The sequence below is a fragment of the Acanthaster planci genome, linkage group LG06 (genome assembly GCF_054643075.1).
Source record: "Acanthaster planci isolate LZ-2023a linkage group LG06, COTS_SCS, whole genome shotgun sequence".
In the NCBI taxonomy this organism is placed as follows: Eukaryota; Metazoa; Echinodermata; class Asteroidea; order Valvatida; family Acanthasteridae; genus Acanthaster; species Acanthaster planci.
Genome location: NC_141782.1, coordinates 11,488,001 through 11,515,985, shown reverse-complemented (window position 1 = coordinate 11,515,985; position 27,985 = coordinate 11,488,001). Strand labels below are relative to the sequence as shown.

Sequence of the window (27,985 nt, the reverse complement as noted above, 5' to 3'; positions counted from 1 at the left end):
ATGGGTTTGGAGGCTCGCCATGTGACCTTCTACTTTCAGCTTCTTGTATTTTTCATCCACATGTGGTTCGAAGATTTTTGAATCTGCAGATGGCATGTACACATCTGCAGTAATCTGCAGATGGCATGTCCACATCTACAGTAATCTGTAGATGGCATGTACACATCTGCAGTAATCTTAGATGGCATGTACACATCTGCAGTAATCTTAGATGGCATGTACACATCTGCAGTAATCTTAGATGGCATGTACACATCTACAGTAATCTTAGATGGCATGTACACATCTGCAATAATCTGCAGATGGCATGTACACATCTGCAGTAATCTGCAGATGGCATGCACACATCTGCAGTAATCTGCAGATGGCAAGTACACATCTGCAGTAATCTGCAGATGGCATGTACACATCTGCAGTAATCTGCAGATGGCATGTACACATCTGCAGTAATCTGCAGATGGCATGTACACATCTGCAGTAATCTGCAGATGGCATGTACACATCTGCAGTAATCTGCAGACACATCTGCAGTTGTTCATTAATTTACTTTTGTACAGCTCCATGCTACCATGGGACATTAGACCACTGAATATTGCAGTTCCACAGAATGCATTGGCGTGTTATATGTAGTACAAGTGCGACTTTCTGAGAATGTAATGCGCCAGTTGCCAAGTCCATTTTCACCGTGAATCTATTTATTTCTCCATCCATTCTCCTTAAACTTTTCTGCTGAAACTGGACCAATTTGGCACCCACACCATTCCCAAGACCTTCAGGTGTTACAGTGAGGAGTTCACCTGCTGGAGCTGTCTAAGCAACACCGCAGTTGCACAGGGGCATTTGATGAAGCAAACAATTCTGTGACGAATTTTACAGTGACTGCCAATTCAGAGACCAACAGGCATTAAGCGCTGTCTGTGGCACATGTTGTGTGAAAACTTGCTGCCTTATGGTATTATGCATCTCATAAATGTACCTCAGACAGTCTCCTTATTCAACAACGTGCAACTTGACCCTGTATTAACATTTGATAATGCCCGCTGAGAAGTGATAATGCCTGCTGCGTAAATCATGCGCTGGCACGTGGATACGAGACAGTTTAATCATTTCTGATTGGTCAAGAGTCTGTGTGCACATGGCTTGCCATGCACATGCCAATTGGGCAATTTGCACAAGGAATATTCCATAAAATGGACAAGGGTGTTCAGGAAACTGAAAGTAAATTTCTAGAATAAAATTGCTGGAATTGCATCACTTGACTTCTTTTGACTCTCTGACTAAAAAGGTATTTACGAATAGAAATAAATATGTGCTTGGCTGGTCTTAAACATTAGCCGGGCTTAAACGACTCAGGAAACTGTACGCTGATAATGCCCTTGCCTTACTTGGGCATTAGTCATGTCCTGAGCTCGTCTTAAAACGCGCATTTAAAACTGGCCAAGCAACTGTCCTTGTTAATAGGCTGACTTACTTGTTTGTATTCCGCAGTTGGTGCCTGTGTAGCCTGATTGGCACTTGCAAGTGTAAGCGAGGCCACCATCCATGTTGACGCAATCAGCACCATTGAGACAGGGGAAGCTGTTACAAGGATTGTTTCTAACAACAATTTCTGAAAACCAGATCCAAAAATAAACATCAATTAAAACAGTTCTCTGAAAATAACAATTCATATTCTGTCCTTCATCGCCGGGTACAGTAATTTTCATACTGTTGCCAAACATCCGACCAAAATTTAATACCAGGAAATGAATAAAAGGTTTAAAAGCAGAATAAATAGCTAGAACAAGCACAAAGTCAAGCACAAATCATAAATATTCCTAAATTATGAAAAAGATGGCATAAAACAAGCCATGAATTTATTTGGCCGACAAAAAAGTCACAAAGTACCACATAACAGGAAGTATAATTGCAAAAGCAATGACCCGAGTTTAGTTTCAGATGGATAACTAAGTGAGTCATCCCAACAATCTAAGTGGCCCAAAAGTTGTTGGAAATTGGACCCCCAAAATTCATAATGTGCACTCCTTAAACAAACTACACACCTTAAGAAACATCACGAGAGCAATTTGTTGTGTTAGTGCTAAAAGGTCCTTATTGAAAACTTGCACTAAAAGGTCCTTGGTGAAAAATATTGTTTTGCAAATGAATTTTGGCAAGAAAATTGGTTGAAATTTAAACATTTTGGCCCTCAAAACCAGTTGTATAAATAAACATCAAAATGGTAGTCTGTTTCAATAAAATATTTCTTTCATGCTCAGAGTAAGGCCCTAAGAGTATTTTCAAAAACTACATTTTTGCTAAAATGACCTTTTAGCAGTGAGCCAACCCGTTCTTCAAGAATATATCACACAGAAACTGCTGTGGTGCAGGCCAATTCTAATCTCGCTGATAGAGGATAAATCATTTTCCTGTTTTTCACATGGCTGACCCCGACACAAAAAAACTAAATAAAAAGAATGTAATAATTACGGTCACACCGCAGTCCTGCAAATCCAGCGCTGCATTCACACACATAGTCAAAACAGGTGTTCTCCCTCCGTCGACAGATTCCGTTATTCTGGCAGGGATTCTGAAGGCACGGGTCAGGAATAGCTGCAAGTAAAAGGAATCACGTGGTGATCATCCCCATCATCACTGAAAATAATATCACCATCTTAAGTAACCCACTCCAAGCGGAACAAAAGAGGGCGTGTTTGTTTTGGTACTCACCGCACAGGCACACCATGAGGCACGCAAGTATATGTGCATTTGATGCATGTACCGTCTTAGCATGAACCTGCTTGTAACCACCTGTCTTTCTTTTCACAGTTGGGGGTGCACTTCAGCTTTGGGTGGATAGGTCAGAACCACATATACTTGCGAAAAGATATTTCACATGGTGCTATCACAAACCTATTACTTGATTTGCCACTTTCCCCACGAAAACCTTCATATCTCATCAAGTATCACCACCATCCTAATAGCCATCAGCACCACTGACATCCACCACCACCACGTCCGACAAAAGGAGGGGGACCATGGCATGGGGACCATATCCCCCCCACAAAAAGAACCAAAATAATAAAATGTATATATACATGTATGTATATATACATATATATATATATTTGGGGAAAATGACATAAAAGACAAATTTTGAGGGATCTGTTACATTTCCCTTCCTTCGAAAAAGTTGCAATAAGTCCAAAAATGTAGCCTTTACCCTCAGACAGGCCATAAAAATTTACATGAAGCAATTTCCAAAGTTGTTGGCCCCAAAACCAGATCTCCCCCCCCCAGAAAGGTTCTGGATCCGCCCCTGACTCCCAATCATCGCAAACACTGCCCAAATACACAGACATAAAGACAAAGCCCCTGGGTTGTTTCTCACATCTGACCCATGGAAGCTGGAAGACCAGAACCTGTGCTTCCTTTGGTGGCTTTACCTATCTGACAGTTATAGCCAGTGAAGCAGCCAGTGCATCGGCAGGTGTAGGCAGTGCAAGAGTTCTGGATGGCGCTGCAGACACCATTGTTCTGACAGGGTGACGGATTGCAAGGGTTGAAAACTGTAGCAAAAAATTAATAAAAAAAAAACATTCAGAAAATCGATACATGCCCTTTCAGCTTAGGCCCCCCCCCCAAAAAAGTCTTCAGTTTCTGGTCAGCATGCGCGTCGTCGTAGACCTGTGTCTTGGCAAAATAAAAAACTTTTTATTGGTAAAAAGCCATGTCAAAAAGCTGCCAAACTTACTTTATCGACTGGAATCCTGCTACTACATAATTTTAACATGTTTTTGATGGATACAGTTGAATAATATGTACAGTAAAGGAGTCCCTCTCATTCCCCATAAATTTAGTTGGGCACTCTTTTTCAGATGACGTCATTTCTTTCTGTATTATACATTTACATCTGGAAATTACAAGCCAAACGAGCTGGTCTTATGTCCTGTGTACATGTACAAGCTGAAAATGCTTTTAAACAGTAAAAAGTGCAGGGGTCAGTCTATTTTAGTGTTGGTAGAGGCCGGTGTTACAAATGTACATACATCATTTCCAGAAAAAAAAATAGAGGGAAAAAAAGAAGCTGTGTCACTGCACTACTTTTGGAGCCAGCTCCTGACCAGAAACCAGAGCCTTTTTTTGTGGCCTTATGAGCTATTTTTGAATTTCTTCTCATGAGAAAAAGACTTCCACCCAATGCCGACATTAAAAATTTTCCACAAGTTTTCATGATGACACTGTTCCCTGGCTGGAACAGATCTGGGATTTGAAGGCAGGCATTCCCTTTGAGCTAAGCAGACACCTCACCATTCATAAACTGGAGATCAGAAGACAGGAATAACAGGTTTAATCCCAGCACATTGGCACATATTCAGGATTTTCTTGTCACACGGCATTTGAGACAGCATCAACGCATGCTAAAAAGGCTGATCTTACACATGCCCATTTATGTTTTCAAATGACTTAAAAGAGATAAAGAGAAAGAATTGGACAAGATTGGACCAAATCGGTGACATGCTTCATTTCTTACATGCACTGTTGGAAAAAACGAACTGGCCTAATGACATAAATTGTAAACAGAATCTTACGTTCATTGCAGGTTGGTCCCTGGAAGCACCCAGAACAGGCACAGGAGAATTGAAGGCAGCTGTTACCAAAAGTATTACACAGCCCACCGTTCTCACACTTGTGATTAGCGCAGCCATCGACCTCTGTTGCATGAAAAATTATGAAATAATCATGTAAGCTAAAACAAACGATTAAAATAACCACTTTAAAATCAAAATGAATAATGTGAAGAGTGCTTCGTGCAATCTTCTATATAAGGGCTCGTGAAAATTTCCCAGCTTGTTTGAATAGGACTTAATTCCACAACTCCATACATACATTAATACAAAACATCTCTTGATCACTTGGCCACTGAGCTTGTCAGGATCAGCTGGCTGGCTCAAATCTGACACAGCAGCAGGTAGCGTAGCCAGTGACTACTACTGGATTTTTCATGCCAGATGAAAAAAAAAATTGGCACATCTTCCAACTTTCTATCGTCCGACTTCAAGCTATAGACTTACGTTGATCACAGAAACGGCCGTAGGAGCAAGAGTTACACTGGCAGGTGTACTCAACACAAGAGCCCACCACAGGAACACACTGACTGCCCGAAGCACACATGTTATTTTGACAAGCATTCACACCTGCACAAGAATCCGAACACAAAAGGAAATTACACATCAACATATTCCATGATTGAGAATGAAAATGAAATTTAAAAATTTTTTTTAAAAATCCAAAAAATGAAACAAAAATCGAAAATTAAAAAATGAAATACAATAAAATAAAAAAACAATAAATCAAATCAAATAGTGGCACAGACCTAATCATCTCCTGATACTCAAGTTTTTTGTTTCAGAATTTTGCAAAGATTTTCAACACACTGCTGGCCATTGATCATCAAATCCTGCAGATTAGCAAGGCATTCAACGCCAAACTTTTGTTTATATACAACTGGTTCCAAATTAATATGATACTCTCTTGTCAATACTAATAATAAGTCTCCTTTCCTGTGATTTTTTTTTCATATCAACATTACAATAATGTGACTACATAGGCCAAAGGGTGACATATGACATGACAGATGCAAATAAAAGAACACACAAGAGCCATGACCAAGAACTTACAAAAGCATAAGAGTACATGTACACTGCACTAGTGTACTGTAAACTGCTAGATTTTTCTGTTTTCATGGCTTGAAAATCAAGTGGGTGTCACAAATCTGAAGAATGACCAAGCTGTTGAAGTTTCAGCTCTGCCAAGTGTCAATATTTCAAGAAAATGAACCAGATTTTTGGGTCTTATTGAGACTCGCATCAAAATTTACCATGTTGTGTCAAATGTTGATGAATGCAACACCCCTCCCCCAGCATGACACAGTCCCTAAATAGCACTTGGGCAAGATTCTCAGTTAGCCATTTATACCTCCCTGCCATTGAAGCCATGGTTCTTAATATGAATCTGTAAATCCTAGCAACGCACCTGTTTGCACCCATTCCAAGACTGGCCTACATGTAAGGACACAATGGGGGCATTCAACAAAGTTTGCAAAGATTTGTGACTTGACAAATCTTTTTTTTTTGTGCCACTTTCTTTAAGTCAAATATACTTTTTACTACTATTTTGATTGGCTGATTTTACTGATTGCTGAAAATGGTCCACTCTGCCTTTGCACCATGCATACTTACTGAGGGCACATGTTGGGCCGCTGAAACATGGCGGGCACACACAATTGTACTCATTAGTGCCTTGGCCAGTAGGTACACAGTTCCCTCCATTTTGACATGGCGAAACGGTGCACGGGTTTTCTGCACAGAAAGAATAAAGAAATATCCCATTATACAGTGATCCCAATATTTCTCCTAACCAGGAGCGTGACAGAAGACAAGAAATCAGGAAATCAAATACATGTACATGACATGGTGGATGTGTCTACACTTTTCATTGCAAGTCATGACTGAACCTCCAGCATGAAATTAGTTTGTTGTGCTATGAGACGTGTTACGCCTTCCATTATTACCATTCACTGGATTGCCAGAACTTTTTTTTTTCACTTTTTGTGGTAAACTAAAACCTCACCTGTACACATGCTCTGTTTCATTCTATTATCACTCACATGATGATCAGTCACATGGTAACCTGCTATATGGCAGCTGTCGACTTGCAAATTGGGTTTTATAATTTTCTTTATGTCAGGAAGATTGTGTTGCTGATCAGCTTCATTGAACATTGACCGAATATTAATTGCAAAGACAAGGAATGTCAGAGGTTATGACACAAATATGCATGAATATGATAAAGATTATCTGAATTCTACTCGGGGAAATTCATCTATTTGGAATTTCCTTCTATGGAGGCTCCCATTTTGAATCGTGTGACTCCTCTTTGTGAATTGATTGGTCAACAAAAGATACTGTGTTAGGGGAAATCCACGTGCTCCCAGAGCCCCTCTGGGGAACAGATCTGAAGAAATTGGATGAGTAACTATCATACGTGTTTTACTTCATCCAAACATCAAAAGGACAGTGATATCTTTCCAGCATTTTTAGCACACGTACATGTACCTCAGATCTGTAAATTTCATGGCCCAATGACCTGACCACCCGGTGAAACAAGAAAGGTGAGGGGTGAGCTTTTAGTGATAAAAAACTGAGAAATGTCATTCGCAAATGCTCATAAATGAAGGGCAACAGCAGATGACGACTTACGAACGAGGAGGGTGACCTGGAAAGTGCATACAGCACTGCGTCCCCCATTGTCTTCAACAGTGTAGGTCACCTGGGTGAAGGGTTGTGTGAATGCTGTGCCCGGGGCTGGGACCTGGGAGGTGATCCTTGCCGAGCCTGAGGCATCATAGAATTGTGGCTGTGCCCAAGTGACCTGTATTCCCCCAGCAGGAATTGTCAGCGTTGAGTAAAGGATGTTGCCGGGGCAGAACGTGAAAACAGGAGGCGTTGTGTCCTCTGGAAGAGAAAAAGCAATCCGGACATTGAGGGCCAAGTGAGCCAAGAACAGAACAAGGTTGTCCTCGACTCATTGCTGGTCTATCAGTGGCCAACCACAAGCCAGCCAGTCTTTAAGTCACAAAGAGCATGAGCTACATTCATAAGTTGGCCATGTTAAACACTTGCTGATGGTGTTATTTTTGGGCTGAAAAATTTGGTGGCCAAATTGGAAACAGTGGCAAACTTCTGATGTATAGTCTAATGCTGCAAATACTGGTTTACCAGAGTCATTTGAACGGTGCTTGCCAAAAAAAGCAGGAGAGGGGGTGAGAATTTCACACAATAGTCAATGGTCAGTCCAAGAAAGACAAGTCTTGGATAATGAGATGTTGAAATTAATAAATGGCTTTTACAGGAAGTTACTTTCATGCCTGAAATACAGTACAGAGTAGGAAAAGTGCATAGCAAATTCTGGTCCAAGTACTCACCTAAATTGACTGTGACGGTGAAGGAACAAGAGACAGAGTTGCCGCTCAAATCGATGGCTTGGTAACTCACGGAGTTAGGTTGCCCCACTGGGAAAAAGGAACCCGAGGGTCGGTCTGTCTGGAGGACAACTTCAACTGGCCCACCAGAGGAATCTGTCGCAACCACTGGCGACCACGAGACAATATCTCCTGTAGCAGTTCCAAGCTCCACGGTGCGGACAATGTCAGCCGGGCAAGTTATTGTTGGGCTAAGTGAATCAGCTGTAAAAAGTTTTCAGCGGTAAACAGTTGTCTGTTAGCACATAAAATACCAAAGTATGTGTACAAAACAAAAAAAGGGTATGCAGAAGTGGTCCACACACATTTCCCACTGCCACAATTTCCTTCAACCAACATTTTACGTTAGGAATCACAGATGATGTGAGGATAAAATAATTCCGCAAAATTTACAAAACCCACTGATGGAAAACATCCTAATAAATATCCATATTTGCCAATTTGTTGCACATCTACAGGATGATGCCAATGGGGGTGGTGATTTTTTCACCCACGGGTATGTGAATGTCATATGTAGCCCAAATACTGGTCAAAACTGACAGATTATGATTCACAGAACAGTTATTTACATATTTCTAGGGGGGTGGGGGGTCAGTAGTATCAAGAGAAGCTCCCATACCTGTGGTGACGACAATGCAGAATTCACAGTCCACAAAATTTCCAGAAGTGTCAGACAGTCTGTAGGCAATGTCGTATACCCCTGCACTGAAAACGCTGTTTGGTGTTTGGCCACGTATAAGTTGGACATTGACGTCCAAGTTGGAGTTGTCAGTAGCTGTCGGAGCACTCCAGTTAACTTGGACCGTGTCTCCAGTACCAAGTTCTACGGCGCGCAACATGGTGGTTGGGCATGAGGTGAGCACAGGAGGTACTGTGTCAACTAGAAATCAAAATTGTGCAGTAAAAAGATATTTTTATCAATATATTACCGGCTCAAGATATTTATGCAAGGAACTTTCAAGTGGTGTCAAGCACAGGCTACACCCAGCCTGTTAGTGGAACAACTTGCATCACCCACCTGCTGCGGAGATCACAACATTGAAAGTGCAAATGGCTGAATTGCCGTTGCCATCAGTAGCCACGTAGGTTACAGTTATTGTTCCTGGGCCATAGGACTGGCCAGGCCCTTGGCTGCCATCCTGCAGTCTCACCGAAGGAACCGCTCCTGAATTGTCCGTGGCCGTTGGGGCGGGAAAATTGATAACGACTTGGTTGCTTCCAACAGGTATCTCCCTCATCAAGGTGGATGGACAATTAAAAACTGGAGGCACCCTATCAACTATGACAATTTAAAAAGAAAAAAAAGCAAAATTGTCATTCCCACATTCCAACCTGGCTCGGTGTTTGAAAACTGAACAAATGTTCAAACTACATGTATTTTTTTTGTTCCCTGGATCACCCCAAGTTCTCAAGTAAAATACAGACAAGCTGAGTATGAATGATTAAGCTGAGCAAAATTTTGAGAGTCAACTGAAAATGTAATCCACACTGAAGTGGCTACAAATAGCTGTGTTTTTTTGTTTTGTTTCATTTCTTGTCTGTCTCTTTTTCTGAGCCACTTGGAAAGTACATGTAAGTGCTTCACCAGGAAACAGAATTGAAATTTCAATGCATCTGGAGGGAACAGGAACTGACGGCAATCTGTTTGTCTTCTTTGTGTCTAACCATTTCCATAAAACCTCAGGCTGGACAAAGTGGCAAGACATCCATGACGCATTTTAGGGACTCCACATAGGAAAGAACCCCAAAATGGTTCACAAACTCTTCAAGAACTAACTGAGATCATTACTGTCCATGGTAGTTTAATCTTAAATATGCTTTCAACTGGATTTTGCGGTGATAACAAATCAGTAGTGTCACAAAGCCCCACCCCCTTTTTGGGGACTTGGGGGTAATGTCTCCCTATTTTTAGCAGGTCTTCAATGGCTGATGCCTGAATGTCTCAGAAATGGCCCCCAACTTTGGAAATCATTCTGCCGCCATTTTAATCATGCCAGTCTGAGATCCAGGAAGGGGGGTGACAAAATGGGATTTTTTCTTAAAACAGCTGTCAACTCTTTTTTTTATCCATGACAAAATCCTCAACCCCCTAAAGAGAGGTTGTAGTATCATGTTGAAAAATGCACTTTCTTTTTATCGAAGAACAGAATAGGCAACATGTCCCCCATCCCACCGAATATCCGGTTCGTAAGTGTGAAGTCACTTCAGTTTAAACCATGCCCACTGCACACGCAGAGCATATAGGGTTACATGCATTGATCGCCATTTACATGGAACTGGAAGTTAACACTCTACTTCAGCGATTGTCTAATGGGAGCCTGCAAATCATGGCGCATCGGCCTTTGTGACAAAGTCACTTACAAAACGGACACCACTGGTAACTAATGATATCAGAACTCACCGACAGAAAAAGTTACATCACAAGTTGCAGCATTGCCCGCATTGTCAAGAGCTCTGTATGTGATGGCGTATGGTCCGAATGGAAAAAAACTTCCTGAGCTGCTTTGAGTTTCAGGGAACGGCAGAACAGAGGCAATGCCACTGGCGTCAGATGCAGTAGGCGTGGGCCAGGTAACTGTTGATCCACTGGCATCGGCAGCGGTGACGGCTATTTCGCCCAAGGCAACACAGTTAATCGTAGGGGGGGTAGTTTCTGTGATGAAACACGTAACAGTGGACCTCAGTCAAATACATTCAAAATCATTGAACAAAGCAGATACAGACTACATGTATACATGTACACATTTTCCTGGTGGTCTACCTCTTTAATTTCAGGACAAAGGTTAGTTCCTTAGTGAAATGGGAATGGATGTTGGGAGTCCAACTGGTATTTGGTTCCGACAAGTTCCGGTAAGATCACACTTCAACACAAATGTCCAAATCAACTAAAACGGAACATAATTTTTGGGCCCAATTATTGGGCACTTGCATTAGTTGCCTTTTAGTAACAAATCGATGCGATATTTTTCCTTTTCATGTTGTTGATTCTCATTTCTTGATATTTGATATTGAAAATGAATATTTCACAATTTAATAATCCATCAAAAGCAAGTCTGGTCTGAACCAAATTGGCTCATCGGGCCAGTGTTTATCTCCAGTTTTCTTGGCATGAAACAACTGAGAATATTTCTATTCCCCCTGGATGGGATGCCAGTCCATTGCAGGTTGCTTCCTCAGCCATTGTTGGTACCCATTTATACTCCTGGGTGGAGAGAGGCAAGCAGGAGTGAAGAGGCTTGCCAAGGGCTACAACATACTGCCAGCAGCTGGATTCGAACCTCCAACGCTATATTTGGAAGCCACAAACCCTAACCACTTTGCCACATGGCCCCTAGATAATCAATTTAATATTCAATTATTCTGAATATTTGGAACAGCCCTAATATCAATCAATAAATATATGACAATCTGAGGTAGCAACCTCAAGGTGAAGGCTTCAATATTATTCCCTGCATGTAACAAATGCCATACATAAATATAAGTGATACTTTAGGCATGTTCACACTGTGTGAATGTTTTCCATAAAATGAATCAGAATGGAAATGCTGGTAACCTTCTGGGACTTGCCCACAGATAGATGTACGTGTACTGTATGTCTGACGTCTGAGGTACAAAACATGACCACTTCACATGATGTGCAAGGTCATCTTAAGCACATCTTAAACAGGAGACATCCAGCGTTTCCCCCCATTCTTGTCAGACCAAAAAAGTGGTCTTTCCTGTTATATTAATGAAACAGGTTTTGAGGATTTTTTTTGGGGGGGAACATATCAGGGTAGGTTATTGTCTAATTAATCATGGATATAAACACACAAGAGCAGCCTACTTTACAAGCCACTTGGTACAAATGTTGCGATTGTCATCCATATCATTGTCGTTCGTTGTCGCCGTTATGTCTTTTTTTCTTGCTACTGCTTCCAATGTCATTTGTGACCAGTCATTTTAGACAAGTCACAGGAATATTTTCTTATAGGTACTATGTTACATGTAGGCTACACATAAGCATAGGCATTCTTCACTAAGCATAAATATGGCCCTAAGGGAGTCAGAAAACATTTTGAAGAAACTTTTAACAGCCACACCCAGCTCTTGCTTGTTGCTTATACTGCTGCATTCATTAGCGCATTTCAATGTACTGTGCAAATTCCACTGAGCTGCACTGCACCCCTACAGAAATATGCCTGTTGCAGCCACCACTGCTTGAGATACTTGTCCACTAGCTTTTGAGCAGAAAACACCTTCTCTTATTCTCACTCTGCTTTTACATCTGACTTGACTTAAGAAGTCAAGAGCCAAAATCTTTCTACATGTAGCACGAGTGTTGGTCAACCTAGGTGCTGAGTAACCACCTGTTATAAATCTTTTTGTCTTAATTTTCTTAGAGTAAATTATGTACCTAAAGGTGCAAATCTTATGGAAAGACAGCATGGGCAGACTTTCTTGATGGAAACCTGGATGATTTATTTTAAATCTTCTCATTGAAGAAAGCAGACAGTAAATTTCAGAAAGATTTATTGGATCATTTGATCATTATTTTTGGATACATTTCACCGTTTTTGGTACCTTTGACCATAATCCTAGGTGAAATGAATTAAGTGTGCAATTAATGAAATCTTAATTTGATGAAACGTTTAATAAAATTAACGCCATTCATGCTCCAATTAAATAACTATGTATTACTATGCATGTTAATGTAAATATTGAAATTGCTGCGATGAATGAGGTGCCACTGTACGCAATGCTTGAAGTCCTTTTTTTTGCACCACCAAAGATGCCTACATCCACCTATGCCACAATAATGCCAGCATGTAGCTGGAGCACTGACTGCAGACCTGTTCCAAGAAACATGTGTACATGTGTAATGCATGCATAGCACGAATGGTCTGTAGTTGGATTTTTCAGTACCTCTGATCCGTTCTTCATGGTTTTGCTGTGATTGGGGAAAACTATTAAGTGCAGTGATGAAAACCTAAGCTACATGTACATGCATATATGGCAGATTACACTGTATAGAGCATGCTTGCCAACTTATCCATCTATAGGATAAGATTTTTCTTAGACGGCACTTCAACCAGTAAATTTTCGTCATCATGACAATGATAGCTCATTCTTGCTGTAAAGGTCGAGGCCTGAAAAAATCAACTGACCAATCTAAGAGTTGTAATGACTCAAGTCACAACCTTTGGCGACTTGGTGCGACTTGAGTCCTGACTGGCAATTGACTCAACTCGAGTCACAATGTTAAGATGACTTGACTCAACTCAAGTCACCAAATTTAGTGACTCGTTACAACACTGCCAACTCCAAAGTCTCTTACATCACCTTTTAGCTGGAGTTGGGTATACATCTTCCAAAACAGGTTACTGGGAGTCTCTTTTCTTTTAAAAGACATATTCAATGTTTACATGTACCTGGGCTGGCTTCCCTCTTTGACAGCCAAACAGAAATTATCAAGAACCATGCAAGCTCAAGGACAGTGGTGTGACTGGGGTGAATTTCTGACGGATAAGGGTCATTTGAAGGTGCCCACACGTTTTTAGAGGTGGCATTGGGTTCAACTGTACTTTATCTTGTACAAAACTTGAGTACATCTCAAAATTTTAAATGGGGGGCACCCCCCAGGGTGGTACAGAGACATTTGCTGGGTGGGGGACACATGGTGGAGGCGCGGTACACATTAATTGTTTTGCACCCTCTCTGCGTCCCCTGTGAATCTCTGATCAACAGATTCATCTTACTATAGGCAAGTACTTTTCAAGTACCAGTACAGAGTTCTAGGCCAAATGTTGAATTAGGAAGGAATATAAGCTAGCGAGTATAGGGACCAATGGCAATTACAAATCAATTTACAAAAACGTTTTTAAGACTTCTGATACTCCGACTTTTGTAAAATATAGTTTAAAGGAGAAAGGTACGTATATGTACTCGAAGAGTACTCAGCTAAATTCTTTTCAAATACATTCACATAGATTCCCTCTTTAACCAGTTAATATTTGAAAAAGGTAATAATTGAAAGAGCCTTGACTCTGACACTGATCTTATTACTTTTTTTTTTATAATATGGCTTTCCCAGAGAATGCACTTACCTTGCTGAATCACTACATTGAATGTGCAAGTTGCTGTATTTCCTGCCGCATCAGTTGCCGTGTACTGTATTTGTGTAGTTGTGCCAGCTGCGAATGTAGTTCCTGAGGCCGGTCCCCCGCTTTGTGTGACTGTTACCCCCGGTTGCCCACTGTCAGTGGCAGTTGCAGGTGACCATGTCACCACATTGTTAGTTGCTGTCCGTACTATGCTACTTGGACATGTAATTATAGGTGGTGTAGTGTCCGCTGTGTGGTGGTTAAAAACAAAGGAAGAACAATGCCATCTTTATTTATGAAAAATAAAAATACAATTCATAGGCCTCTTTCTTGTCTACTAAGAGAGCAACAAACTAAATGTTTTTCCAGAGTTGCTAATATGAACATTAAGAGGGATTTCAACAACGTGTGATTACACATACAATAAACTGCACCTCAAATATTTTTCTTACTTGACTTGTCTAACATCACATTTCTAGGTTCTGAATAACATTAGGAGAGATATGGACAGTATTAATCTGACCTTTAGATCAATATCAAAATTCAGTAAAATCAATACATCAATGTGACCTTGAAATCAATATGAAATTAAAAAATAAAATCAATTCGTTGAAAAGGAATACCCCAAACAAATATTCTTAAATTCTTCAGAAAATCCTCCCCCGTATAAGTGTGGGTCGGGTCTCCTAGTGATACTTACCCCTGTCCAGCCTACATATGCAAATTTCCTATGTGCCTATTACAATTCGCTGAAAAGACTTGATTAGGCATGCTGCCCCCTGACCGACCCACCACAATGCAATGCGGTCCCGCCGCCATATCCGTCCTTCATTTCGAAGCAGAGAAGTTCCCAGGAGCCAAAGTGGGGCTGGACAGAGGTATGTATCACGAGGAGACCCGACCCACACTTATGTGGGGAGGAGTCTCTTGCGTTCACCAACCCCTGTCCAGCCTAAATATGCAGAGTAGCACCATACCATGGAGGAGGGTCGGTGACGGGAGAGTAATTACAAGAGAACATAGGGGGGCGCTACTCAAGCGAATACTCACTATTCTAGAGCAAAGGAATAGCATCTATGATGAGAAATTCTTTGGTCGGTGAGGGACAGCGCTGGATGCTGTCCCAATCGCTGAGCGTAGGATTGCTGCACCGTGAGTCTTCTCACTCCGCAGGACACCCTTCAGGTAGTACTCGGTAAAGGTGGAAGGAGATTTCCAACAAGCCGCCTGGCAAATGTCTGCCAAGGAGACACCTCTGAAGAACGACCAGGATGCAGAGGCGGCTCCAACATCACAGGCTCTGGTGTGAGATCGAGTCATCTCGTCATGTCAAGTGGGCCAGTCTTGATTCGCAAAGATGATGGCGGAGACTGTCCAACAAGCTATGGTGTCCTTCCCTGCTGGATGAAAGGATTAAGTGGTTGTGATGAAAAGTCTGAAACCAGTCTCACAGCAATGCTTGGTCCACGCAAGGTACCATTCGAGGGTATGAACCGGACACCATTTCTTGTCGGAGCTACATGTATCTGCCGAAAGAGAGGTTATGTCAGGGACGAAAATGTCCGTAGGCCAGAAGACAGGCGTCTGCTTCTTTGTCAGGAATTCAATGGCTGGGATGAGACGAACTCCGTGTGGCTCCCAGCGTATGTGACCTTCAGCAGTTGACAGGGCATGCAGTTCAGTGCTGTGTCTGGAGGTAACAATCACCAGGGGGAACGCCAGCTTGATGCTAAGATGGAGATCAGGTGCATCGGACTGCGGTTCGAAGGGGGGACCAGTGAGAATGCGCAAGATATTGCCAAGGTCCCAAGAAAGAACAAGGCATTTGATGTGAGGATGCTTGACAAACATTCCCCGAAGTAGATGGTGGATGGCAGTGTTATCAGAAATTGTTGATCCATCACTGAACCCCGAATGAACAGCTGCCAAGGCCAACTGGTAGTTGCGGATAGTAGCAGTCTGGAGGCCCAAATAAAAGAGATACATGAAAAAGTCCACAACTGAGCTTACAGAAGCTTCGGTTGGAGAAACCAGAAGCCTTGTGAGTCTCGAGAACCATGGTTGTCGAGGCCAGAATAGGGCAATGAGGGGAATCTGGCATGGTTCTTGTTCTATCTTGGATAAGACTCAGGGAATGAGGGATACTGGAGGAAAGGCGCACGCCAAAAGGCTGGACCAATTCACCTCAAGAGCATCCGTCACCCAAGCTCTTGGGTGTGGAAACCTGAAGCAAAACATCGGAAGATGGGTATTGTCGGCCAATGCGAGAGGTCGACGTGGGGGCGCTCGATCTCTGCGAAGATTTGGTGACCACGCTCGGATGTAGAGTCCCCTCCCTAGGGTGGACAGCACCCCGAGAGAGAGCGTCTGCTATGTTGTTGGACATTCCCAGTATGTGAACAGCCTGGAGAATGATCCTGTGATCAATCACCCACATGAAGATCTGCCATGTAAGGACGCATAGCTGGGGGAGCGTGTACCACCTTGGCGGTTTATGTACGCTACCACTGTGGAGTTGTCGCTCTGGATTCAAACTGAGAGACCCACTAAGTGCCGCTGGAAGAGGCAAAAGGTGTTGAATACTGCCCGAAGTTCAAGCAGGTTGATGTGTTTGGTGCAGAAGGAAGAGTCCCAAACTCCGGACGCATGAAGCGGAGGAAGGGAGGCCCCCCATCCAAATAGCGACGCATCTGTTGTCATTGTGATGTTCAGCTTCCGAGGAACAATGGGTATTGTCACCGACAGGTGCTCGCTGAAGGTCCACCGTCAGACGTTGTTGCAAACATCTGGTAGAAGAGGAACCAAGGTAAAAATCGGATCACTCTTAGGGTGATATCGAAACAGGAGATGAAGTTGAAGTGGCCGCATCTGCAGTTGACACCAAGGAACAACGTCGACAAGGCTGGCGATAAATCTGAGAAGGCAAAGCCAGACCAGCGCCGGAAGAGCCTTAGAGCACAGGAACAAAAGGGCGTATTGTTGCAGATTGAGGATGCATTCCGATGACGGAGTGGCAACACCTTTGAGGATATCGAGAGGTGCCCTCAGGTAGGTCAGCCATTGTGATGGATCGAGGGCCGACTTGTCATAATTGATGAGGAACCCTAGGCATGTCGTGACATCAAGGGTGAGAGAAGTGGCAGAACTTGCTTCGTCGGGGCAGCGGCCGACGATCAACAAGTCGTCTAGATATTAAAAAATAAGGATGTCGCACTGTTGTAAGTAGGCGGCAAGAGTCTTGATGATCTTGGTGAAGACCCTTGGTGATGTTGAGAAACAGAAAGAAAGGGTCCAAAACTGAAAGGTCCGGTCGCAGTACTCGAAGCCGAGGTACTTGCGGTGTTGCTTGTGTATTGGGATATGAAGATACGCATCCCGTAGATGTATTGAGGTGGCCCAGCACGGAACAGGTAGAGAGGGTAGGACCACGCTCAGAGTCTCCATTCGAAACTGCCTTTGCCTGATGAGCGTGTTAAGTGGTTTCTGGTTGATTATTTGTCACCATTTTCTGGGTCTTTTTTGGGTGCGAGGAAAAAGGACGAAAGGAAGCTGGTGGATAGCTGGTTTGGATGCACTGGTGTGATGGCTTGATTGCGTAACAATGCTGCAATCTCCTCCTCCAGAGCCAGGCGCTTGTCGCATGGAGGAGGAGTGGAGCAGAAGGTGATCCCGGATGGCAGGGAGCTCGAGAACTCAAGGGAGTAGCCATGAGCCATGGTGGAGAGGACCCAGCTGTCTGCTGTGATTTCACACCAGAACCAGATGAAGTTGCCCAGGCGGCGCCAACAGGTTCTGGATTGGCAGCCGCCAAAGGCAAATGGAAGTGGTCATCGACGCCGTCCCCGGGGGGACCGGGGGCATGGCATAAAGAACCACAGCCGGGCACGGCTAAAAGCTTCTGGAAGCCAATGTAGGAGGAGCTCGCTGCGGGGCCGATGACCGAGTAGCCACCCGGCGTGGACGGCTAAAGGGGCGAGCAGTCGGTGGTGCCTGGTTCGCTCGTCTTCTTGGCCGTGGCGGAGGCTGACTGTGAGATGGAGATGCAGGTTCACTAAGCTAGGGCTGCAAAGTCTGGAGAGATAGGAGAGTCTTCTTCACAGGCCCAAGCAATATACTCCTATAGAAGGAGAAGAAAGGCCGAACATGGGAGGCCAAAGCAGGACGCCATATCAACGCGCCGGAGGGACAAGTCCAGGGTAGCTTTGTCCATATCCAGGAAGGTTTTTGCCATGCCGGACTCAAACAAGATCTTGTCTCTGGCAGCGTCAGGAATATTTGGGGTTGACTGAAGTGAGAGACATCCTCCCGAGGAAACCGGTAATAAGATGAAGCTCTGGACAGGAATGTGCGCCAGCATTTATCCTTCGCCAGGGCATTCATCATTTCCACACAAGAACGGTCCAATGGAATCTCTGGGAAGACGGGCTCAGCTGACTCAAAGCGTGAAGGGTGGCGTTCGAATGAAGCAATTTCATATTCTGTCTGTGCAGGATCTGATAACAGGAGCCCCTGAACATGGATCATGTTGCATTAAAGGAGACGGAAGCGGCCTTCCGATTGAGTCAGACCAGGCCCCAAGATGATGTCATCATCCTCAGAAGAGTAAGGTTAAAGGCCAAGTTCGGAGGGAGGCTGATCGCCTTGAGTTGAGGCTTGATCTGGCGCCGCAACTTGTTGGGGAGACAGATCTGGACGGACAGAAGTTGCCCAGACTCAGAAGGAGGCCCGTGAGTAGCAGGCGGAACGGCTGGGAGAGGATCCGGATCAGGTGCCGTTGCCACCGGCTAAGGCTCAGAGTCTATCTTGCGGGCGAGTGACAAGAAGGCCTCCAAAAGAGACTGGAGAGTCAACATCCAAGGAGGCGGATCCGGCTTGGAATGGCATCTCTTCTTGGCCTTGGACGAGGAAGAAGCTGAGGAGGATGACTTGGCCTTGTGCTTATTGGACTTCGTCGAAGCGGGGGGACTGGAGGCCGGGCAAGGATCTCCGAAAGGGCAGTCATCTCTTGCGAAAAACATCCGACATAAAGATCAGTAAGCTCATGACTGGAATCCACCAGCGGGTTGGAGCTGCGGATGACCTGTGGCGGACGGAAACCCCCATGATGTAACAGTCCAGAAGGGGCACCATCGTCCAAGGCAACAGGAAGCTGGAGAGCATGCAGGGTTGTAGGCTAACCCGTGACTGAAGCGGTGGAGCGTGGTGATCCCGCTGTGGAGTCTGCTGTCCGCCTGGAGGGAATTGACTGGCCTGACCTCCAAGCGGATGTTGCCCAGCGAGCAGGGGCCGGTGAAAGGTCCGGGGCAGATGGCAGACCATCACCCTGCAGGCCCCCTGAGCCATCGGTCGGTAGGCCCGTTCGGGGATGCGGTAGGTAGGAATGCCCGCAGCATAAAAGGAAGGGACGGCTCACTACTCCCAACAATAGTTATCAAAGGCATTGATATGGAAAATCCACTCAACCCGATGAATAAGTGTAGCCTTGGTGCCCGCCACCTCGGGCCCCTGGACTGCTTAGCTGCGCCGCCGCCGCCGGTCGGGGCACCGGCAGTAGGCATAGAAGACGAAGGTGGAAGACCAGCAGGTTTGGCTCGGTGGTGAGAAGGTGGGTGGTAGTCATCAGTGATCAAGGGCTTTATTACAGAACCCAACCAATCCTGGTATTGGTCATCAGAGATCAAAGGCTTCGTGGTCCTCCGGTCCGCCTGATCTACAGAGGCTGTTTTGATCTAGGAGTTGCAGTACTCTGGCTCTCTCTAGTCAAGGAGGGTATCGGTCAGCTTTTGCAGTACTCCGGTCCGCCTGATCGTGACGATCCAGGCCCGGGGTGCCTTAGCCCCAGCCTGCTCAGGTCTCTCGTCGTTGAGGCCGCTAATCGGAAAACGCAAACCGCACCACAGGGGAGCAGGGCGGCTCACTAAGCCCTGCCCACGGCCAGACCCAAACTGCTTTGGGCCGTTATTGTTCAAACGCACGCACCACATGGTGAGAGAAGGGCCCTCCGACCCTTTCAAGACCATACCCACATAACACCATCACACATCATGGTAGGTCACAACCCAACCAATATATGATGCAAAGAAAACAAGGGGCAGAAAAGAACCACAAGAAAAAACATAGCATGCAAGAAACAAAATTTAAAATATAAGCACTCTTACCAAAAGACAAGGAATCAAGTCAATTCAATAGCATGAAAGGTACGGAACTCTAGAATTCGAGGAGTCAGAAAAGACACATCTCTAAACTATAGGCGCTGAGAAAAGAAGGGCAAACATGGCGGCGGGACCGCATTGCATTGTGGTGGGTCAGGGGGCAGCATGCACAATCAAGTCTTTTTTGCGAATTGTAATAGGCACATGGGAAATTTGCATATGAAGGCTGGACAGGGGTATGTGAAAGCAAGAGACTTCTTAGTTTAAAAGGTGCAGTTTGTACTTTACTACAGAGCTTCATCTCTGTGTTTAATTTTCTACAGAGAATGCTACAAGAAAATTTACCCAGAAAGTTAGCACTTACGTTGCTGAATAATTACAAAGAATGTGCAAGTTGCAGTATTTCCTGCCGCATCAGTTGCCGTGTACTGTATTTGTGTAGTTGTGCCAGCTGCGAATGTAGTTCCTGAGGCCGGTCCCCCGCTTTGTGTGACTGAGACCCCCGGTTGCCCACTGTCAGTGGCAGTTGCAGGTGACCATGTCACCACATTGTTAGTTGCTGAGCGTACTATGCTACTTGGACATGTAATTATAGGTGGTGTAGTGTCCGCTGTGTGGTGGTTAAAAACAAAGAAAGAACAATGCCATATTCATTTCAGAAAAATAAAAATCATTTACCTGTAGAGTGCTCTTTTTGTTTGCTTAGAGAACGACAATGTCTTTTCAAAGTTGCTACAACAAATAGTCAGGAGGATCTCAACAACATGCAATTCCACATGAAACAAAACCACAAGTTAATTAGCATCTAATAAATATTGATTTTGGCGATGTATTACCCTGTGAGAGGAAATACCATAATGAATGCGCTTAGGTCATGCATAGCAAGCGTAGCCATGGACAACAGCATGAACTTGAGGAATGCTTTCATTCTTTGGAAACAAAAGGAATTTCAATGCCACTTCTTACGCAGAATTTATACATCCACCAGCGATGATGCACAATTTTGGATTTATTGTAAATCATAAAGAAAGGGGCACCAAGTCTTGACGGAAACGAGACTATGCAACCAGCAGGCCGGGCACACAGATCGATCTCCTGTATCATTCCATGTACATGTAGCTCCATGTTGATACACATATACATTTGTAGTGGAACCAGTCCTGCCACGGTTACTAGTTTCAATCTTTTCCCTGGTGTTACATCATCAAAATTTCGTTTCTAAAAAGTTCCGCCAGAAGTCAGATTGTGAAAAGTTTTCATGAAACTCAAAAACATCATTCAACCGTTTCCGCAAAGCAGACACAATGCAAATATGATTTGGTAATAAATACATAATTTATCACACACTAAACACAATCATTTTATTTTCAAAACTTTTAAACCATTGAAGTCAATAATTAAGTAAAATCAACATGATGAAAAGGAATACCCCGAGCAATGATCAAGGAGACCATGATTACAGTTCCTCTTAGTTTCATAGGTGTAGTTTGTACTTTACTACAGAGCTTTTTCTCTTTTTTTTTCCACTGAGAATGCTACTGAAAAGAAAATTTACTCAGAAAGTTAGCACTTACCTGGCTGGATCTCTACAGTGAATGTGCAAGTTGCTGTATTTCCTGCCGCATCAGTTGCCGTGTACTGTATTTGTGTAGTTGTGCCAGGTGTGAATGTAGTTCCTGAGGCCGGTCCCCCGCTTTGTGTGACTGAGACCCCCGGTTGCCCACTGTCAGTGGCAGTTGCAGGTGACCATGTCACCACATTGTTAGTTGCTGTCCTTACTATGTTACTTGGACATGAAATTACAGGGGGTGTATTGTCCGCTGTAAGAAGGTTCAAAATAAGAAAAGAACAATAGCATTTTCATTGATGAATAATAAAATGAACCTTAAAATGCTAATTTTTATCTGCTCAGGGTGCAATAAACACAATATTCTTTCAAACTTGATACTATAACAACATACATCATTCAACCCTTCATTCAACCCATCATTCAACAACATACCCTTACACATGAAACAAAACCACAACTTAAAGGAACCAGGAAATAGAAATGTTTTTATAATTTTACTAAAACCCTTGAAATTGCATCTTTGGGTTTCAATTAACCCGATTTTATATTTTTGTGTTTTAATTTGAACCCATATTTTGATGCTTTTTGGTTTTTACGCTAATGCATACTGGCACATTCATGGTTGAACTATAATGTCATCCAAGGCACTGAATCTTAATGTTGCACTGACTTGTGCAAAGAAAATAGCCAGATTTTTTTAATCACTGCTATGGCAGATTTCATTTTCTTTGGCAATTTATTATTGTGTAAGTATATGGAAATAATCCAGCAAAAATCCTTCTCACAGCAATGTTCCCAGCGAGCCAATTTGGGGTTCACAATTTGAACATGAAAAAATGCAACCTGAACCATGCCTTCCTGGATTTAAATCAAAGCAAAAGTACCCTCACTTTTCCAGAAATACTTGGTAGATTTTTAATGTTTGAAAAAGTGCACTTTTCAATTAACGTACCTCAAAAAAAGATGTCAAACGGTCTTTATACATGGAAGAAGAGTGGAGAGATACACAAAAAATGGTTCTAAGAAAAATTCATTTCCTGGATTCTTTCAGGTATCACTTGTCAAATGCCACTTTTTTAGATTTTTATGAAATTGCGAGAGATATCAGAAGTATCGTTGTGATCTTAAAATCAATATGAAATTAAGTAAAATCAGTATGATAAAAGGGAAGACACAAATCAAATATCTAGGAGGCCATGATAACAGCTCTTCTTAGTTTTAAAGCTGTAATTTGTACTTTACTACAGAGCTTCATCTTTGTCTTATATTTTCCACAGAGAATGTTAATGACAAGAAAATTTACCCAGAAAGTTAGCACTTACCTTGCTGGATAATTACAAAGAATGTGCAAGTTGCAGTATTTCCTGCCGCATCAGTTGCCGTGTACTGTATTTGTGTAGTTGTGCCAGCTGCGAATGTAGTTCCTGAGGCCGGTCCCCCGCTTTGTGTGACTGAGACCCCCGGTTGCCCACTGTCAGTGGCAGTTGCAGGTGACCATGTCACCACATTGTTAGTTGCTGAGCGTACTATGCTACTTGGACATGTAATTATAGGTGGTGTAGTGTCCGCTGTGTGGTGGTTAAAAACAAAGAAAGACCAATGCCATATTCATTTCAGAAAAATAAAAATCATTTACCTGTAGAGTGCTCTTTTTGTCTGCTTAGAGAATGACAATGTCTTTTCAAAGTTGCTACAACAAATAGTCAGGAGGATCTCAACAACATGCAATTCCACATGAAACAAAACCACAAGTTAATTAGCATCTAATAAATATTGATTTTGGCGATGTATTACCCTGTGAGAGGAAATACCACAATGAATGCGCTTAGGAAATGCATAGCAAGCGTAGCCATGGACAACAGCATGAACTTGAGGAATGCTTTCATTCTTTGGAAACTCAAAGAATTTCAATGCCACTTCTTACGCAGAATTTATACATCCACCGGCGATGATGCACAATTTTGGATTTATTGTAAATCATAAAGAAAGGGGCACCAAGTCTTGACGGAAACGAGACTATGCAACCAGCAAGCCGGGCACACAGATCGATCTCCTGTATCATTCCATGTACATATAGCTCCATGTTGATACACATATACATTAGTAGTGGAACCAGTCCTGCCACGGTTACTAGTTTCAATCTTTTCCCTGGTATTACATCATCAAAATTTCGTTTCTCAAAAGTGCCGCCAGAAGTCAGATTGTGAAAAGTTTTCATGAAACTCAAAAACATCATTCAACCGTTTCCGCAAAGCAGACGCAATGCAGATATGATATGGTAATAAATACATAATTTATCACACACTAAACACATTCATTTTATTTTCAAAACTTTTAAACCATTGAAGTCAATAATTAAGTAAAATCAACATGATGAAAAGGAATACCCCGAGCAATGATCAAGGAGACCATGATTACAGTTCTTCTTAGTTTCATAGGTGTAGTTTGTACTTTACTACAGAGCTTTCTCTCTTTTTTTTCCACTGAGAATGCTACTGAAAAGAAAATTTACCCAGAAAGTTAGCACTTACCTTGCTGGATCTCTACAGTGAATGTGCAAGTTGCAGTATTTCCTGCCGCATCAGTTGCCGTGTACTGTATTTGTGTAGTTGTGCCAGGTGTGAATGTAGTTCCTGAGGCCGGTCCCCCGCTTTGTGTGACTGAGACCCCCGGTTGCCCACTGTCAGTGGCAGTTGCAGGTGACCATGTCACCACATTGTTAGTTGCTGTCCTTACTATGTTACTTGGACATGAAATTACAGGTGGTGTATTGTCCGCTGTAAGAAGGTTCAAAATAAGAAAAGAACAATAGCATTTTCATTGATGAGTAATAAAATGAACCTTAAAATGCTAATTTTTATCTGCTCAGGGTGCAATAAACACAATATTCTTTCAAACTTGATACTATAAAATTCAGGGGGATCTCAACAACATACCCTTACACATGAAACAAAACCACAACTTAAAGGAACCAGGAAATAGAAATGTTTTTATAATTTTACTAAAACCCTTGAAATTACATCTTTGGGTTTCAATTAACCCGATTTTATATTTTTGTGTTTTAATTTGAACCCATATTTTGATGCTTTTTGGTTTTTACGCTAATGCATACTGGCACATTCATGGTTGAACTATAATGTCATCCAAGGCACTGAATCTTAATGTTGCACTGACTTGTGCAAAGAAAATAGCCAGATTTTTTTAATCATTGCTATGGCAGGTTTCATTTTCTTTGGCAATTTTTTACTGTGTAAGTATATGGAAATAATTCAGCAAAAACCTTCTCACAGAAATGTTCCCAGCTAGCCAATTTGGGGTTCACAATTTGAACATGAAAAAATGCAACCTGAACCATGCCTTCCTGGATTTAAATCAAAGCAAAAGTACCCTCACTTTTCCAGAAATACTTGGTCAATGTTTAATCTTTGAAAAAGTGCACCGTTCAATTAACATAACTCAAAAAAAGATGTCAAACGGTCTTCATACATGGAAGAAGAGTGGAGAGATACACAAAAAGTGATTCTAAGAAAAATTCATTTCCTGGATTCTTTCAGGTATCACTTGTCAAATGCCACTTTTTAAAGATTTTTATGAAATTGTGAGAGATATCAGAAGTATCGTTGTGATCTTAAATCAATATGAAATTAAGTAAAATCAGTATGATAAAAGGGAAGACACAAATCAAATATCTAGGAGGCCATGATAACAGCTCTTCTTAGTTTTAAAGCTGTAATTTGTACTTTACTACAGAGTTTCATCTTTGTCTTATATTTTCTACAGAGAATGTTAATGACAAGAAAATTTACCAGAAAGTTAGCACTTACCTTGCTGGATAATTACAAAGAATGTGCAAGTTGCAGTATTTCCTGCCGCATCAGTTGCCGTGTACTGTATTTGTGTAGTTGTGCCAGCTGTGAATGTAGTTCCTGAGGCCGGTCCCCCACTTTGTGTGACTGAGACCCCCGGTTGCCCACTGTCAGTGGCAGTTGCAGGTGACCATGTCACCACATTGTTAGTTGCTGAGCGTACTATGCTACTTGGACATGTAATTATAGGTGGTGTAGTGTCCGCTGTGTGGTGGTTAAAAACAAAGAAAGAACAATGCCATATTCATTTCAGAAAAATAAAAATCATTTACCTGTAGAGTGCTCTTTTTGTTTGCTTAGAGAACGACAATGTCTTTTCAAAGTTGCTACAACAAATAGTCAGGAGGATCTCAACAACATGCAATTCCACATGAAACAAAACCACAAGTTAATTAGCATCTAATAAATATTGATTTTGGCGATGTATTACCCTGTGAGAGGAAATACCACAATGAATGCGCTTAGGAAATGCATAGCAAGCGTAGCCATGGACAACAGCATGAACTTGAGGAATGCTTTCATTCTTTGGAAACTCAAAGAATTTCAATGCCACTTCTTACGCAGAATTTATACATCCACCGGCGATGATGCACAATTTTGGATTTATTGTAAATCATAAAGAAAGGGGCACCAAGTCTTGACGGAAACGAGACTATGCAACCAGCAAGCCGGGCACACAGATCGATCTCCTGTATCATTCCATGTACATATAGCTCCATGTTGATACACATATACATTAGTAGTGGAACCAGTCCTGCCACGGTAACTAGTTTCAATCTTTTCCCTGGTGTTACATCATCCAAATTTCGTTTCTAAAAAGTTCCGCCAGAAGTCAGATTGTGAAAAGTTTTCATGAAACTCAAAAACATCATTCAACCGTTTCCGCAAAGCAGACGCAATGCAAATATGATTTGGTAATAAATACATAATTTATCACACACTAAACACATTCATTTTATTTTCAAAACTTTTAAACCATTGAAGTCAATAATTAAGTAAAATCAACATGATGAAAAGGAATACCCCGAGCAATGATCAACGAGACCATGATTACAGTTCTTCTTAGTTTCATAGGTGTAGTTTGTACTTTACTACAGAGATTCCTCTCTTTTTTTCCACTGAGAATGCTACTGAAAAGAAAATGTACCCAGAAAGTTAGCACTTACCTTGCTGGATCTCTACAGTGAATGTGCAAGTTGCAGTGTTTCCTGCCGCATCAGTTGCCGTGTACTGTATTTGTGTAGTTGTGCCAGGTGTGAATGTAGTTCCTGAGGCCGGTCCCCCGCTTTGTGTGACTGAGACCCCCGGTTGCCCACTGTCAGTGGCAGTTGCAGGTGACCATGTCACCACATTGTTAGTTGCTGTCCTTACTATGTTACTTGGACATGAAATTACAGGTGGTGTATTGTCCGCTTTAAGAAGGTTCAAAATAAGAAAAGAACAATAGCATTTTCATTGATGAATAATAAAATGAACCTTAAAATGCTAATTTTTATCTGCTCAGGGTGCAATAAACACAATATTCTTTCAAACTTGATACTATAAAATTCAGGGGGATCTCAACAACATACCCTTACACATGAAACAAAACCACAACTTAAAGGAACCAGGAAATAGAAATGTTTTTATAATTTTACTAAAACCCTTGAAATTGCATCTTTGGGTTTCAATTAACCCGATTTTATATTTTTGTGTTTTAATTTGAACCCATATTTTGATGCTTTTTGGTTTTTACGCTAATGCATACTGGCACATTCATGGTTGAACTATAATGTCATCCAAGGCACTGAATCTTAATGTTGCACTGACTTGTGCAAAGAAAATAGCCAGATTTTTTTAATCATTGCTATGGCAGATTTCATTTTCTTTGGCAATTTTTTACTGTGTAAGTATATGGAAATAATTCAGCAAAAACCTTCTCACAGAAATGTTCCCAGCTAGCCAATTTGGGGTTCACAATTTGAACATGAAAAAATGCAACCTGAACCATGCCTTCCTGGATTTAAATCAAAGCAAAAGTACCCTCACTTTTCCAGAAGAGTGGAGAGATACACAAAAAGTGATTCTAAGAAAAATTCATTTCCTGGATTCTTTCAAGTATCACTTGTCAAATGCCACTTTTTAAAGATTTTTATGAAATTGTGAGAGATATCAGAAGTATCGTTGTGATCTTAAATCAATATGAAATTAAGTAAAATCAGTATGATAAAAGGGAAGACACAAATCAAATATCTAGGAGGCCATGATAACAGCTCTTCTTAGTTTTCAAGCTGTAATTTGTACTTTACTAC

The 27,985-nt window shown here is 42.3% G+C and overlaps 1 protein-coding gene across 1 annotated transcript in view; it reads right to left on the bottom strand.

Annotated features, from left to right (window-relative positions):
* LOC110988479 (uncharacterized) overlaps positions 1 to 27,985 on the bottom strand; it is an 85,567-nt gene that overhangs the window by 30,479 nt on the left and 27,103 nt on the right. The window contains exons 13-30 of the mRNA XM_087137810.1: positions 26,861 to 27,106; positions 25,653 to 25,898; positions 24,360 to 24,605; positions 23,151 to 23,396; positions 21,833 to 22,078; positions 20,623 to 20,868; positions 14,110 to 14,355; positions 10,425 to 10,676; positions 9,042 to 9,302; positions 8,643 to 8,903; positions 7,967 to 8,227; positions 7,242 to 7,496; positions 6,222 to 6,341; positions 5,055 to 5,177; positions 4,572 to 4,694; positions 3,426 to 3,548; positions 2,470 to 2,592; positions 1,472 to 1,609 (exon numbers count right to left, since the gene is read on the bottom strand). Coding sequence (XP_086993936.1) covers positions 1,472 to 1,609; positions 2,470 to 2,592; positions 3,426 to 3,548; positions 4,572 to 4,694; positions 5,055 to 5,177; positions 6,222 to 6,341; positions 7,242 to 7,496; positions 7,967 to 8,227; positions 8,643 to 8,903; positions 9,042 to 9,302; positions 10,425 to 10,676; positions 14,110 to 14,355; positions 20,623 to 20,868; positions 21,833 to 22,078; positions 23,151 to 23,396; positions 24,360 to 24,605; positions 25,653 to 25,898; positions 26,861 to 27,106 — 3,762 coding nt within the window. The remainder of the gene's footprint in view (positions 1 to 1,471; positions 1,610 to 2,469; positions 2,593 to 3,425; positions 3,549 to 4,571; positions 4,695 to 5,054; positions 5,178 to 6,221; positions 6,342 to 7,241; positions 7,497 to 7,966; positions 8,228 to 8,642; positions 8,904 to 9,041; positions 9,303 to 10,424; positions 10,677 to 14,109; positions 14,356 to 20,622; positions 20,869 to 21,832; positions 22,079 to 23,150; positions 23,397 to 24,359; positions 24,606 to 25,652; positions 25,899 to 26,860; positions 27,107 to 27,985) is intronic.